This window comes from Saccopteryx leptura, chromosome 2, assembly GCF_036850995.1.
Source record: "Saccopteryx leptura isolate mSacLep1 chromosome 2, mSacLep1_pri_phased_curated, whole genome shotgun sequence".
In the NCBI taxonomy this organism is placed as follows: domain Eukaryota; kingdom Metazoa; phylum Chordata; class Mammalia; order Chiroptera; family Emballonuridae; genus Saccopteryx; species Saccopteryx leptura.
Window position 1 is genome coordinate 151290320 of NC_089504.1, and position 16928 is coordinate 151307247.

General features: G+C 38.9%; 1 protein-coding gene across 1 annotated transcript in view; it reads left to right on the forward strand.

Annotated features, from left to right (window-relative positions):
- CAND1 (cullin associated and neddylation dissociated 1) overlaps positions 1-16928 on the forward strand; it is a 66799-nt gene that overhangs the window by 5393 nt on the left and 44478 nt on the right. The window contains exon 2 of the mRNA XM_066369065.1: positions 6749-6892. Coding sequence (XP_066225162.1) covers positions 6749-6892 — 144 coding nt within the window. The remainder of the gene's footprint in view (positions 1-6748; positions 6893-16928) is intronic.

The following is a 16928-nucleotide window of genomic DNA, read 5'->3' on the forward strand; positions in this document are numbered from 1 at the left end:
GCCCCCGCTGCACTTCAGAAGGGGCACCTCTTTCATTGGTGGTCAGTGAGAGGAGCACAGGATGTGAATGCATTCTGTACTCCTGGAGTGCTGTATGTGGTGGCACCGCAAAGCGCGGCGTCACTCATGTACACTACTACTTTTCTGTTGACGTGAGATGCATGCATCATGGCTGCAGAAGCGCGTCATATCACTTGTTACGGCTAGCAGTGACAAATATGGAACCAGACATTGACCATCTCATTAGCCAAAAGCAGGCCCATAGTTCCCATTGAAATACTGGTCAGTTTGTTGATTTAAATTTACTTGTTTTTTATTTTAAATATTCTATTTGTTCCCCGTTTTGTTTTTTTTACATTAAAATAAGATATGTGCAGTGTGCATAGGGATTTGTTCATAGTTTTTTTTATAGTCCGGCCCCCCAATGGTCTGAGGGACAGTGAACTGTCCCCCTGTGTAAAAAGTTTGGGACCTCTGATCTGGACTATCCAGATAACCCCAGAGCATGAACTCATAACTGCCACATAAAGCAGAATGACTAGGGGACAATAAGAGTTAAGACCTTAAATTTCAGTTCCTTCTAAGTTAGGCTTATGGAATATTTTGTGCTGAAAGACGCTTTTAATAATTCCCTAAGGACTAGAAAGAGTTAAAGTTGTAGTGCTTGCTCTTAGTAGTATCTGCGTGCTTGTTGAATAGTTAAGACACTATTGTAAAAAGATACATAACTTATAGCAATATAGTTATCAGGCTTAAGTGGCAGAGAAGCAGGGAGATTCATGTTTGTGGGGTGTCTGAGCTAGGTCTTTAAATTCTGGGTAGAGAAAACAATATGAAACCACAATAATACAGAGTTTCATTGGGGGAGAGGGAGTAGATAATGTTGGCTAACTGGAGGTATTGTTGTGGAAACTCTCTGAGGGTATGAACCTTGTCTTACATAATTGAATCCTTTACTCTGTTTAGTGACTTGATCATGTGGGTTCTCAATAGATGCTTCTTTTTGTTGAATTGTATTTTAGTTCCAGGGTTAAGAAAAAACATGTAAGGATTAGGGGAAGTTTCCTCCAGAAGCCAGTGTAAAACCTACCAGTCTTTTTAAAAAATAACCATTTGAGACAATCTTTAAAAATTGATTGTGTTGTTGAATTTTCTAGCTTGATAATGGTTTTGTTACCCAGCATATTTATGTTTTGGATATTGGAAGTCATTTTCTCTTGAAAGCTGTTGAAAAGGCTAATAAAAATCTCAGTCCTGTTCAATAGAATCATAGATTTGCAGAGCTGGAAGGATATTAGAGATCCTATAACATAACTGAGAGTACTATGTGGTCATTTACAGTAATGTAATAGGAAGTACTAAATGAAGTTACCTGGATTACTTGTGCTTGAAAAAGTATAGGTTTAATCAGAAGAAATAGATTTGTAGAGAGTAAGAAGGTGATTTTGGGGGCATTTTTAAGTACTTTGCAGGTTGTTGGCAGAAAATTACTTGATTTCACTTAATGTGATTTTTCTTCATATAGGTATACTGGTAACACTAATTCAGCAATGATTATGGCTCACCACTGAAAAAGAGGGGAAAGGGACCTCATTGAGGAAACTGGGAAGAAGAAATATGACTAAAAATTAGTTCTGTTTACATGAACAATATTACGACTGTCCTGAGTTAATTCATAGCTCAAAGGGTATAAATGAGAAAAAGTGAGATAGCAGTGGTATGTGTACAAGATCTTTGATAGATTATTGGTTCACTGGGTGATACATTTGGCCCATACCATTTATTTTTGATACAGTTGACCCATATCATTTAGAAACAAAGGTGAAATTGTGTTTATATATGAGGGGAAAGGTTGTGATGAGGGTTACTCATTGTGCAGTTTTATTTCTACCATTATTTATGCTTTTCTGCATTGCATTTACCAAAGGTGAGTAAGTTCTCCTTGCAAGTAGCTTTCAGTTCAGTAGAATAAGCCAGGTGTATAAATTCCAGACTATGACTGTCTTGTTCATAACTCTTCGCAGAACCTAGCACAGTTCCTATCAATAGTGCCCACCAAATATTTGTTGAATAAATGAATGAATGGCACTGCCTGTAAGTTATATCCATGTGGGACTTCCCACAGGAGTCTGAAAATTAACATATTGCCTGACCAGGCGGTGGCACAGTGGATAGAGCATCGGACTGGGATGCGGAGGACCCAGGTTCGAGACCCCGAGGTCGCCAGCTTGAGTGCAGGCTCATCTGGCTTGAGAAAAAAGCTCACCAGCTTAGATCCAAGGTCTCTGGCTCAAGCAAGGGGTTACTCGGTCTGCTGAAGACCCGCAGTCAAGGCACATATGAGAAAGCAATCAATGAACAACTAAGGTGTTGCAACGTGCAATGAAAAACTGATGATTGATGCTTCTCAACTCTCTCCGTTCTTGTCTGTCTGTCCCTGTCTATCCCTCTCTCTGACTCTCTCTCTGTCCCTGTAAAAAAAAAAAAAATAGAATGAAAGTTAACATATTAATTCCCCCTCCCACCTTAAGTTAAGCCTTTTTTAAAACCTTATTTGTCATATTACATTGCCATCCACCAGATATCACAGTTGGAAAACCTTGATGTCACCCTTTTACCTTTTCTTTTCTTCTTTGGTTCCCTGATGAGTATTTCTCAAATTACTCTCCCTATCTCAGGCCTTTTTTCAATTCAACCTGTTGGTAACTCTTTCATTAGAATATTCTTCCTTAATATCACAGCCAATCATTGCCTTCCCTACTAATTCCCATTGACTACAAGATAAACTAAACTTATATGTTGCCCACCTAAGCTCACTGAAATTGCTTTTCCCCAAATCCCTCACCGTCTTCATGTAACTACATAATTTAGTGGTTGTTTTCTTTACTTATCTGTTTGATGTGAATAGTTTGCCACTTTTTCCTTCTTGAAATTCTTTTATATAGGTATCCCTGACACATCTTGGTTTATTACCATTATACAATAGTAAGGGAGCACAGAAGGATAGCTCAGCAGGAAGGTTGGTACCTATTTATTTGGGTAATTTGGGGAAGCTTCTAAGGAAGTGGAGATTTGCTTTAGAGAGGATATCTAAAACTGGGGGCAGTTCTGTCATTTGACATCTTAATGTTACAGGTAGGGCTGACTAAAGCTGATGAGCAGTAAGGATGTAGCACTCAGGAGGAAGTTTGATATTTTATGTTACTAAGTGTACTTGTCTAATATGGTTGTTTTATGAGATTGTTTGTGTCCAGGAAACAATATGCTTTAGTTGTAAACACCACATCAGTTTGGATAACATTGAGGTTTAGGTATGATCCTCAAATCAGTTCCTGGACTTCAGGGACTGCTGTTCTCTCTTCTCTTCTCTTTTCTCTTCTCTTCTCTTCTCTTCTCTTCTCTTTTCTCTTCTTTCCTTACCCCACCTCTTTACCTTTCCCTTCCCTTTCCTTTTCTCTTTCCCCTTCTTTTCCCCTACCCCCTCTCCTTTCTCTTCTCAGTCCTTGCTTTTGGTCAAAGGCAGGTGAATTTGGGCTGCAGAACATTAATTCATGGCATTCACATCTTTACTATTGGTGATATTTTATTGTTTCAGATCAGAGGAGTGGCCATTCATTGTAGTCTGTAGTTGAATGAGGTTTATTAACCCTTTCTTCTGTTGTAAGATGAGTGGTTGAACGACTTGATGTGACAGTGGCTGTTCAATAACATGGAGACTCCAGGCAGGATGCATACTTAACTATAACACCCGAGTCTATGGCCTTTTACTTCTTTGTCTATTTCCTAATTCAGCTCTTACCATCTCCATTTCCAATCCATTTCGAAGACCTATTAATTTTAAACTTGTAAATATCAGAGTTGGTTCTCATTATTCAACGTTACCATGAACATTCAATTAGTGATAGTGAACCATAACTTCCAGGGTTAGGTTCCTATGAGCAAGTCACAGAATTTTCATTAGTTGATCAGTTTGTGACGTTGTTTTATATGTGTTTCTGTTTAAAAACATTTTATTTAATATATGTTGTTGATTTATTAGCATTGATTTCAAGGCTGACAGCACTATAACTCATACCTAAACAAATCTTATCTAACACATGTATTTTTCTCTGGAAGACACCTCACAGCTTTCTTGTACTTAGGAAAACTAGACAGCACTTTCGCACTATGCTTAGGGGTCATTTCAAATAACAGAAAGCATAAACCAACAAAATATGCATAAATCATGACACTAAATAAACTGAGAAGAGAATGCAGTAGTACTTCTTTATCCACAGCTTTGCTTTCTGCAGTTTCAGTTACCTAGTCACCTGTGGTCCTAAAATGTTAAATGGAAAATTCCAGAAATAAATAGTTAATACATTTTAAATTGAGCACTGTTTTGAACTCTCTGCTGTCCCACTCTTTCTCACCTGGGACATGAATCTTCTCTCTCCAGCATATGCACACTATATGTGCTACCTGCCTTCTTGGTTATCAGATTGACTTTCCACTAAACTACTCCTTAGTTCTTTACTCTGAGTTTCCATGCCTCTCACCACCATCACCCCCCACATGGAGATAAAAACTTTAAAATTCCAAACAGCTTTCCCAATGCAAGCCCCTATTAAATCCTTTGAGACTCTAACCATCAGTTCTTTGGTGTGATCATTGCCAAATGCCCTTGAGTATTTTTTAAATTGATTTTTAGAGCGACACATCAATTTGTTGTTCCACTTAGTCATGCCATCATTGGTTGTTTCTTGTATGTGCCGTGACCAGGGATCAAACCTGCAAGCTTGGCACATTGGGATGATACTCGAACCAGTTGAGCTACCCGGCCAGGGCTGAGTATTGTTAAAAAAAAATTTGTAAGCTTGAGATTTGTTCATTTATCTGTTTGCCAGAGTAGATGAAAATGTTAAGGGAAAGGCACTGAGTTATGTTTCCCTTAGCCATTAGCACTGTACCTAGAAGAGTAAATGCTCAAGAGGTATTTTACCATTTAGCTCTTAAAACTGCTGTGGATAGCTTTCAAAATGGTCAGTTTCCTAATAAGATTTATAGTGCAGTTTTTTTTATATCAAATTAACAGAAGGAAGAATTTCTCAGAATTTTCTGGATTTGGGGGTCATCATTAAAAAGTAATTCTTATTATAATCTCATACTATATCAGTCCAGTTTTTCTGATCTTTAAAAATATTATCTATTGCTAGTTTTGCTGATATTTATTTTAACTTTTAAATAATTTGTTTAACCACTGTTTTTTGAAAATCAATAGACTATTAAATAAAGTCTTTGAGGTTAGGAGCCAAAATTTGTTTATTTATCTGGCCTTTGCCTGTAGGCATATGAGCATAATAGGTAGTGGATAAAAGAATGAATCTGTGTGCTAATAGAATCACTTCAGAACCATCAAACAATTTTTTACATTGGGATTATCTACTTTTTTACTGAAATTGATCATTGTTTTTCTTTACCCGATGATTAGCATTTCAGGGATTCTAAGAAGTCTTAACTTATGGTTACTTAATGAATTCTTTCTAAGTTAAATGGTTAAGATACTTAATGCCTGCCTATAAATGCCTATAGTATTTATATGCTGTTCAGTTTGGGTTTTTTACTTTCCAGAATATTGTGTGGTTTAAATATATTTTTGTTGTAAAAAGGGGCTTCCAGTTAGAATTATGTCTATTTTTAAAAAGTACCAATTTAAACATAAACTTTTCTTTATAAAAAAAGCAGTTTTATAAAATTTTGTAAGAATTGAGCTTGCCTGTAGTTTAAAACTTTGTGAAAGCAGCATTAAAAGAACATACTAATTACTGTAATTATCCTTAAAATTCTCTTATAGGTAACGAGTTGCTAAATTAGTAAGTGTTAAATCCTTCCCACATATGTAGTTTATTGCCCACGTTGCCAGATTATCTGATAGTGGTTTATCATTCAGGTCTAATAGTTTTTATTTAATTGTTGATTTAGGCATGGATTTTGACATCTCTGCATGTAACATAGAATACTGAATTTCTGCTCACACAGATCTGGTTTAAATAAAAGAAAAAGGCATTAAACGGTTAATTCAGATTATTTTAATAGGTGGAGGGGAGCCAAGAATTATGGGAAGTTTTTCATTTGGTAGTTAAACAGATTTGAGGACTTTATTACAGTGTGATTATCTAATCTGAGAAATTTCTTTTAAAACAGTGAATTGTCTGGTAAGGTATAAGGAAAAATCTGCAAGTCTGTTTACTTTATTTTTATCTTCTGTTCAACCCTTTCACTGAAAACTAAGATTAAACAGTTGATCAACCTGGTTTTTTTATTTTTGGAGTTTTGTTTGGGCTATTAAACCCTCCTTTGGCAGTGGTTCTTAAGGGGAGGGATGTCAAATAGAACAACTTTCTAGAATCATCTTACTATCATTTTGAAAAGACACCTGATACCTAGTAGTGGGAGTTGGAGTGGAGGTGATAATTTTTATTTTGGAAATTTTCTAGTAATTTATAATATATGACCTCAGTTCAACACATAATATTATATAGGAAGGTATTCTTAATGTTTATAAACACTTCCTAGGTAAAATTCAAATCACATGCAAAGAAGAAGTTAAAAGGATCTTTTCTTCCCCTAAAAGCAGTGATGCGATTACAATGAAAGATGATGTACTGTAGGTCCTGCCAGTTATTAGAAATCAAGACTAATCCAGGAAAGATAATTTTGGGTAATGATACCTTATTTAAATTACCAACAAAATTTCATTTTTTGATAGGTTTATGGCTACAAATGATTTGATGACAGAACTGCAGAAAGATTCCATCAAATTGGATGATGATAGTGAAAGGAAAGTAGTGAAAATGATTTTGAAGTTACTGGAAGATAAAAATGGAGAGGTACAGAATTTAGCTGTCAAATGGTAAGTGGTTTATTTACTTGCTTACTATGCTCTTCATTTAAAATATGTAATAATTGGTAAATTATCTTAGTCTTGTGTTAATGTCTTTCTGGAGCAGGTGACTCCAGAATGGTATTTATACTTTGTACATGTGATACATTTCCTTATAATTTCTATATTGACAAAATGTAGCTTTATCTTCTTAAGAAGTACATATAGGAAACTCCAAAAGTAGTACTACTCTCACTTGTTTGACCTTTTATCTTTTTATTTTTTTATTCATTGAGAGGAGGGGAGGCAGAGAGACAGACTTCCACATGTGCTGGGAGAGAAATCCACCCACCAAGCCCACTAGGGGGCGATGCTCTGCCTATCTGGGGCCATTGCTCCATTGTTCAGCAAGGAACCTTTTTTTTTTAGCTTCTGAGGCAGAGGCCACAAGCCATCCCTCAGTGCCCAAGGCCACCTCACTCAAACCAATCGAGGCGTGGCTGCAAGAGGGAAAAGGGGAGAGAAAAAGAAGGGAGGGGTAGAAAAACAGATGTTCACTTCTCCTGTGTGCCCTGACTAGGAATCAAACCCAGGATGTCCACACACCGTCTGATGCTCTACCACTGAGCAAACCAGCCAGGGCGTTGTTTGACCTAACTTTTAATCTTTATTAAAAGGCCTACTTACCTCTATCCATCTCTATATTCCAGTGTGGGGAAGTGAAAACAAAAAAAATAATAGTAAAACTTAAAGAATAGCAGTAGTTAAAACTATAGTTAATGCAAATCAACATGGATGATAAAATGATTACAAAGAACACTTAAAAGTTGTGGTAATTCGGTGACATCAGAGAAATGGCTCCGTGAGGGCTGCTCCCAATATCTCCCCTTTAAATTTCAACAAATTCAACAACTAAAAACAGAAAAAATCTCAGGAGCAACTGATATATATACACCAGACAAAGGTATGGTTGTGCGAAAAGGTAGCTGAATATATAATCTACTCTGAAGAAAATAAAATGGAGAACCAGGGTATTTCACTTTCCTTACTGAACTGAGGAAGGGCGCTTTTGTCTGGAGCTGAGTGAAGCAGAGGGTCAGAGGCAGAGAGAAGGAGCTGGGTGAGGGTGTATGATCAAGCAGAAGAAAGAACACACCAGCTCTGCCTGAGATCGTGGACAAGGGGCGCACAAGGGCGGCAGGCTCTGACAAAGGTTACCGGGGTGGGGTGCCTGTGGGCGCTGGCGCCAGCAGCTTTGTACGCTCCTGGCCCTGCAATCACAGGCAGTGTGCGAGTGGCTTCACCGGCGTGTACGCACACACTCACACACAGGCTGGAGGGGTTAGCCCAAGTTTATCAGCGATAGACATCTGCGTGGGCTATTGCCAGTGGGCTATTGCCAGTGTCTTTGTGCATTCCCAGCTCCACGACTGCCAGCGTGGGATGTGCACAAGGGCCAGGATCCCTGGACTTAGGACTGCCTGGGTGGGGTACCTCCGCGGAGCTGATACAGTTTTCTGAGGGTATTCCTACATTCCCAGCTCTGACTGAGATCACAAGCGCTGTGCGCCTGAGTGGGCGGGTGCAGGCCTCTGTGTGCACTGCTGAAGTCATGGGGGTTGGGCGTGCACATTGGGCGTGGGGTTTGGGGTAGCACACTTTCTGCAGGCTATCAAACAGCGCACAAGGGAGAAGCCTGTGGAGATTAGAATCACAGAGCACTGAAGCATACTAGACATGCCCAGGGGCCCTTTGAAAGGTACTTTATCTGCAATCAGCTCCTAGCTTGTGGCATGCTGAGATGTGCTAGACCTGTCCACGGCCCTTAGAAAGGTACTAGATCTGCAGTCGGCTCCCAGCCCTGCCTGCTCTTGCTGGCAGCTCTTGTTGGCACAGCCTTAACCAGAGCTGTGCTTTGAGCGGTACTGGAGGAAGGACCTGGCTGTTCTTAGAGCCTCTTGCTCTGCTAGCAGTGGCTAGTGCAAACCTCACAGCTAAGTCCCCAGGATGCTAGCTCAGCTGGGAGAGACATGGGGGGAGGCACCTGGAAAATTGAGATTCCCATTGTCAGAACCTCCAAGCCCTTAACAAGCCCTGTCTACCAACGAGACTGAGGCCCAGCCATTGTCATTGCCACAGCGACACAATAGCAAACCTCTACCCTAGAGCCCCACAGGTGCAAAACAGTAGTATAGCGCCACCTGCCGATAAAAAGGAAGAAGCTACCTCTCAAAACCTCCTTTTAATTCTTTCCTTTTCCTTTTGAACCTCATTATCCATACTTATATTTTTCATTCTTGTTTTTTGTGAGGGTTTCATTTCAAAAACCATTACTTTATTTTCTTTTTCTCATTCAATTATCATTTATCAACTAATTATTATATTTTGGATTCATATTTTTCTTTGTGGCATTTTGCATGTTATTCACTTCATTTTTTATCTCTTTTGTCATTTTTCCTCAGTTCCTGCTCCTTGTTCTCTGTAGTTTTTGTTCCACTTATCACTATACAATTTTTATTTTTTACTTTTTTTCTAATTAATGTTATTAACAATACCACTATCAAATGCCATTAAGGAAAAAGAAATCAAATATCATGGATACAAAAAGTCAGAGATGTAGCTCAGATTGATGATGAAAAATCTCTAAAAAAATTTCAGTTGCTTGGAAACCTTGGAATTAAATGACAGAATTAAAAATTGAAGTCCTAAAAATAATCAGAAATACAACAGAGCATGGAAAGGCAATTTAGAGAGCTCAAAAAACAATTTAATGAGAAGAATATTTCACGAAGGAAATTGAAACTATAAAAAGAAACCAAACAGAGAGGAAAAGCTCAATACATGAACTGAAAAGTGTGGTAACAAGCTTAGCTAATAGAACAGGCCAGATAGAGGAGAGAATTAGTGACATAGAAGACAGGCAACTAGAGATACTACAGAGGAGAAGAGGAGAGACACTCACAAATTTTAAAAAATGAGAAAGCCCTACAGGAAATGTCTTGAGTCCATTAGAAAGAGCAACCTAAGAATAATGGGTATATCAAAAGGAGAAGAGAGCCATCCCCAGGGCCCGGGCCATCTTTGCTCCAATGGAGCCTTGGCTGTGGGAGGGGAAGAGAGAGACAGAGAGGAAGGAGAGGGGGGGGTGGAGAAGCAAATGGGCGCTTCTCCTGTGTGCCCTGGCCGGGAATCGAACCCGGGACTTCTGCACGCCAGGCCGACGCTCTACCACTGAGCCAACCGGCCAGGGCTACAAAGCATTGTTAAGGGAAATTGAAAAATATACAATGAAATGGAAAAGTGTTCCTTGTTCTTGGATACGAAGAATATAGTTAAAATGACCACATTACCCAAAGCAATATACAAATTGAATGTAATTTCCATCAAAATTCCAATGTCATTTTTTAAAGAAATGGAACAAAAAATCATCAAGTTTATATGGAACTGTTAAAAACCCCAAATAGGCCCTGGCCGGTTGGATCAGTGTAGAGCGTCGGCCTGGCGTGCAGGAGTCCCAGGTTCGATTCCCGGCCAGGGCACACAGGAGAAGCGCCCATCTGCTTCTCCACCCCTCCCCCTCTCCTTCCTCTCTGTCTCTCTCTTCCCCTCCCACAGCCGAGGCTCCATTGGAACAAAGATGGCCCGGGCGCTGGGGATGGCTCTGTGGCCTCTGCCTCAGGTGCTAGAATGGCTCTGGATGCAACAGAGCAACGCCCCAGATGGGCAGAACATTGCCCCCTGGTGGGCATGCCGGGTGGATCCTGGTCGGGCGCATGCGGGAGTCTGTCTGACTGCCTCCCCGATTCCAGCTTTGGAAAAATGAAAAAAAAAAATAAAAAAATTAAAACCCCAAATAGCCAAAGTAATCCTAAGGAAAAAGAATGAAACTGGGAGCATTACAATATTTTACTTCAAATTATATTATAGAGCCATGATAATCAAAACAGCATGGTATTGTCAGAAAAACAGACACTCAGACCAATGGAACAGAATAGAGAGCCCTGAAATAAAATCACATAAATATGGTCAGATCATCTTTGATTATGGAGCCAAAAACACAATGGAGAAAAGAAAGCCTCTTCAATAAATGGTGCTGGGAAAACTGGAGAGGCACATGCAAAAGAATGAAACTCGACTACAGTATGTTTCCTTGTACCAAAATTAATTCAAAATGGATCAAAGACCTAAATATAAGATATGAAACAATAAATTACATAGAAGAAAACATAGGTACTAAGCTCATGGACCTTGGCGATAAAGAACATTTTAAGAATTTGACTCCAAAGGCAAGGGAAGTGAAGGCAAATATAAATGAATGGGACTCCATCAGACTAAGAAACTTTTACACAGCAAAAGACACTGACAACAAAATAGACAGCCAACTAAATGTGAGGTGATATTTGCAAACAACAGCTCAGAAAAGGGCCTAATACCCAAAATATATAAAGAACTCACAAAACTCAACAAGTAAGCAAACAATCCAGTAAAAATTAAGAAGCGGACATAAACAGACACTTCTCCCATGAAGTAATACAAATGGCCAATAGATACATGGAAAGATGCTCATCTTCACTAGCTATTAGAGAAATGCAAATCAAAACTACAATGAGATATCACCTCACACCTGTTAGATTGACTATTATCAACAGGACCAGGTAATAACAAGTGTTGGAAAGGATGTGGAGAAAAAGGAACCCTCATTCACTGTTGGTAGGAATGTAAAGTAGTACAACCATTATGGAAGAAAGTATGGTGGTTCATCAAAAAATTAAGAATAGAACTACCATATGACCCAGCAATCCCTCTACTGGGTATATACCCCAAAACTCAAAAACATTGGTATGTAAAGACACATGCAGCCCTATGTTCATTGCTGCATTTTTCACAGTGGCCAAGACATGGAAACAACCAAAAAGCCCTTCATAGATGACTGGATAAAGAAGATGTGGTACATATATACTATGGAATATTACTCAGCCATAAGAAATAATGACATTGGATCATTTACAACAAAATGGATGGACCTTGATAACATTATACTGAGTGAAATAAGTAAATCAGAAAAAAACTAATAACTATATGATTCCATACATAGGTGGGACACAATTGAGACTCATGGACATGGATAAGAGTGCAGTGGTTACCAGTGGGAGGGGACGGGAGGAGAAGGAGGGGATAGGGGCATAAAACCAAAAAAAGGTGACCAAGGTCAGTTTGGTGTTGGGTATAGCACATAAATGTCAAAATGATCTAGAGATGTTTTCTCTGAAACTATGTACGCTAATTGATCAATGTCACCTCTAAAATTGTCTAAATAAAAAATACTGTGGTAATTCCATTTGTCTGTGCGTACTGTGCAGTAGAAGCGTTTTGTTAGGCATGATGCTAACAAGAAAACTTGGAAGTTAGACTCTGTTAATGCATCTATTTAATTTAAACATACCAAATATTAGAAATCTTTAACAATGTATATATGTTATTAGTGTAACCTTTAATTTTATATAAAAATTAAAGTATGGTATTTTATATCATTTTGTATGTCATAATATTTGATACCAATTTTTTTTTTCATTTTTTAAATTAATTTTAATGCAGTGACATTGATAAATCAGGGTACATATGTTCAGAGAAAACATCTCCAGATAATTTTGACATTTAATTATGTTGCATACCCCTCACCCAAAGTTAAATTGTCTTCCGTCACCTTCTATCTGGTTTTCTTTGTGCCCCATCCTCACCCTCACCCCTCTCTCTCCTTCCTCACCCCCCCCCCCACATTCTTGTCCATGTCTCTGAGTCTCATTTTTATGTCCCATCTATGTATGGATTCATATAGTTCTTAGTTTTTTCTGATTTACTTATTTCACTTTGTATAATGTTATCAAGGTCCATCCATGTTATTATAAATGATCCGATGTCATCATTTCTTATGGCTGAGTAGTATTCCATAGTATATATGTACCAAAGCTTTTTAATCTACTCGTCCACTGAAGGACACTTGGGCTGTTTCCAGATCTTCGCTATTGTGAACAATGCTGCCATAAACATGGGGATGCATTTCTCCTTTTGGAGCCGTTCTATGGTGTTCTTAAGGTATATTCCTAAAAGTGGGATAACTAGGTCAAAAGGCAATTTGATTTTTAATTTTTTGAGGAATCTCCATACTGTTTTCCACTGTGGCTGCACCAGACTGCATTCTCACCAGCAGTGCAGGAGGGTTCCCTTTTCTCCACATCCTCGCCAGCACTTTCTCTGTGTTGTTTTTTTGATGAGCACCATTCTGACTGGTGTGAGGTGATACCTCATTGTGGTTTTAATTTGCATTTCTCTAATGATTAGTGATGTTGAGCATTTTTTCATATGCCTATTGGCCATCTGTATGTTCTCTTTGGAGAAGTGTCTATTCATTTCTTTTTCTCATTTTTTGATTGGATTGTTTATCTTCCTGGTGTTGATTGAGATTTACAAGTTCTTCATAAATTTTGGTTATTAACCTCTTATCAGACGTATTGTCAAATATATTCTCCCATTGTGTAGTTTGTCTTTTTATTGTGTTCTTATTGTGCTAAAGCTGTGCAAAAGCTTTTTAGTTTGATATAGTCCCATTTGTTTATCCTGTGTTTTATTTCACTTGCCCGTGGAGATAAATCAGCAAATATATTGCTGCGAGAGATGTCAGAGAGCTTACTGCCTATGTTTTCTTCTAAGATGCTTATGGTTTCACAGCTTACATTTAAGTCTTTTACCCATTTTGAGTTTATTTTTGTGAATGATGTAAGTTGGTGGTCTAGTTTCTTTTTTTTGCAGGTAGCCGTCAATTCTCCCAACACCATTTATTAAAGAGGCTGTCTTTACTCCATTGTATGCCCTTACCTTGTTTGTCAAATATCAGTTGTCCATAGAGCTGTGGATACCAATTTAAATGAAGCATTTTCTCAATACTTCTTTATTGGTTTTTCTTACAAAGGTTTCAAATTTGTTTTGAATTAAGCCTGTACATACTTGCTGTAAGAGCAGGTTAAAATATGAGAAATTATTATTAGCATAAAATTCCTAGACATGCAGTACAACTTTCTTTTATATATATTTCTTTAACTTGGGACATTTGCAACCTTAAAATGGGTCTTTAAAAATGGTAAGTTGCAGAATAAAGCAAATGAGTCTATAATTTTACTTTATTTTTTATCTTTTAATTCTTTTGCCATGTGCTTAATAAGTAATTTTTTTTTCAAAATATATGCTGAACATTTACCAGCCTTTAAATACAATAGAGAAAGTATTCTTTGCTCCAGATTGAGAGTATAGAGGTATGTATGTCTGAATCACTTGAGTATGAATCTTAACTCTTAGGAACCAGAATTTTTGATCTTTTATAAATGGATTGGTAGAGAAACAACATATTTAAGAAAATAAGAATTAAGATATAAGCCCTGGCCAGTTGGCTCAGTGGTAGAGCATCGGCCTGGCGTGCAGGAGTGCCAGGTTCGATTCCCAGCCAGGGCACACAGGAGAAGCGCCCATCTGCTTCTCCACCCCTCCCCCTCTCCTTCCTCTCTGTCTCTCTCTTCCCCTCCCGCAGCCAAGGCTCCATTGGAGCAGAGTTGGCCCGGGCGCAAAGGATGGCTCTGTGGCCTCTGCCTCAGGCGCTAGAATGGCTCTGGTTGCAACAGAGTGATGCCCGAGATAGGCAGAGCATTGCCCCCTGGTGGGCATGCTGGGTGGATCCCATTCGGGCTCATGCGGGATTCTGTCTGACTGCCTCCCCGTCTCCAACTTCAGAAAAATACAAAAAAAAAAAAAAGGAATTAAGATATAAACACTAATAAGGAGATAAAACTCAAGATCTGATTCTTGGAGGAGGGAAAATCCTAGTAGACACATAAATTACTAAGTAGCATGATCAAGAAATTGGGAAACTTGTCAAAGAACTTATCATCCAAAAGAAATTCAGGCCTAGAAATCTTACACATACTCTTTGAAACACAAAGAAATGTGCAATTCCAGTACATACAGATCTAATACTATTCCAGAGCATAAATATGAAAATTTTCCTTCCAGTGTTCTGTTTAAACTACATACTAATAACAAATAATACTAGAAAACTACAGACCAGATTCATTTAAATGCTAAAAAAAATTAAATAATACATTAAGTGAAGCATACCATGATCAAATGAGGTTCATCCCAAGAATATACAGCAGTTCAATATTTTATGCTTTATTAATAGTTTATTTTGTCATGTTAATAGATCAGAGAACTCAGGAGAGTACTGGTTAGTTGTCAAGGCACTGTAAGACTGTACCTTGATTTTGATTTTAAAAAACAAACAAACCTAACACTTAGGCTAATTTGGATAAAAAGAGGAATGAAGCACCTTCCAAAGACCAGCATATTTAACGAGTTATTAGGGGGAAGAACAGGTCAGGGATTCTTTGTCTCATTAGAGAAATTCATCACCTGTGTGCAGTGAAACATATAATGACATAGAATCTATAGTACCATTTTAACACTAAAAGTTCACATACGGCCCTGGCCAGTTGGCTCAGTGGTAGAGCGTCGGCCTGGCGTGCAGAAGTCCCGGGTTCAATTCCCGGCCAGGGCACACAGGAGAAGCGCCCATCTGCTTCTCCACCCCTCCCCTCTCCTTCCTCTCTGTCTCTCTCTTCCCCTCCCACAGCCAAGGCTCCATTGGAAGCAAAGATGGCCTGGGTGCTGGGGATGGCTCCTTGGCCTCTGCCTCAGGCGCTAGAGTGGCTCTGGTTGCAACATAGCGAAGCCCCGGAGGGGCAGAGCATCGCCCCCTGGTGGGCGTGCCGGGTGGATCCTGGTCGGGCGCATGCGGGAGTCTGTCTGTCTCTCCCCGTTTCCAATTCAGAAAAATACAAAAATAAAAAATAAAAATAAATAAAAATAAAAGTTCACATACGCTTTTATACCTCAACACAAATTCCAATAAATTACCAGATACCTTTACACAAAAGCCAGGAACAAGGCAAAGATATGTCTCTGTCCCTGCTACATTTCTTTTGATAATATTAGCCACTATAAGACAAGGGAAAAATGAGATGTGTAAGAATTGAAAAAGGTGGCTCAGTGCATAGAGCATTGGCCTGGTGTTGGATGTCCCGGGTTTGATTCTCAGTCAGGGCACACAGGAGAAGTGACCATCTGCTTCCCACACCCCCTTCTTTTCCTCTACCCCTCCATCAGCCTCATGGTTCCAGCATGGCCCTGGGCACTGAGGATAGGTTGATTGGTCTGAGCATATCAGCCTCAGACACTAAAAATAGGTCAGTACTGGAGCATCAGCCCAAGACAAGGTTGCCGGGTGATCCTGGTTGGGTGCATGCAGAAGTCTGCCTCACTGTCTTCCCTCATCTCACCTAAAATAACAAACAAATGAAGAATTGAAAAAGGTACATGGGGAAAATTAAGTCAATCAATAAAACAAGTTTATGTAAACAAGAATTTAGTGAAGTAGCAGGATGTAAAATTAATGAACAAAAATCAGTAGCCTTCATATAAGCCAATAACCAGTTGGAAGGTATGGAAGCAAATATGCATTTATTTATTATTACAGCAATGGAAAGACAAAATACCTCAGAATAAATGTAACAAGAAATGTTACAAATGGTGACCTTGAGTGAAGGTATTGTGTGATATAACAAATTGTGTGTGTTTTGTTGTGTGTGTGTGTGTGTGTGTGAGAGAGAGAGAGAGAGAGAGAGAGGAAGATAGAGAGATGAGAAGAACCAACTCATAGTTGCTCACTTTAGTTGTTCATTGATTACTTCTCATACATACCTTGACTAGGGGGGCTCAAGCTGAGCCAGTGACCAGGGGATCATGTCGTGATCCCACACTCAAGCCGGCGACCTCAGGGTTTCAAACCTGGGACCTCAATGTCCCAGGTTGACGCCCTTTCCACTGCCCACCACTGGTCAAACACAGTTTTAGTTGTTCAAAACTTGTATGAAGGAAAACTTAAAAATACTTCCAATGGATAACAAAAATGTACTTGGAAACAAGTGTACTTTGGAACAAATGGAAAGACATCCCATGTTCT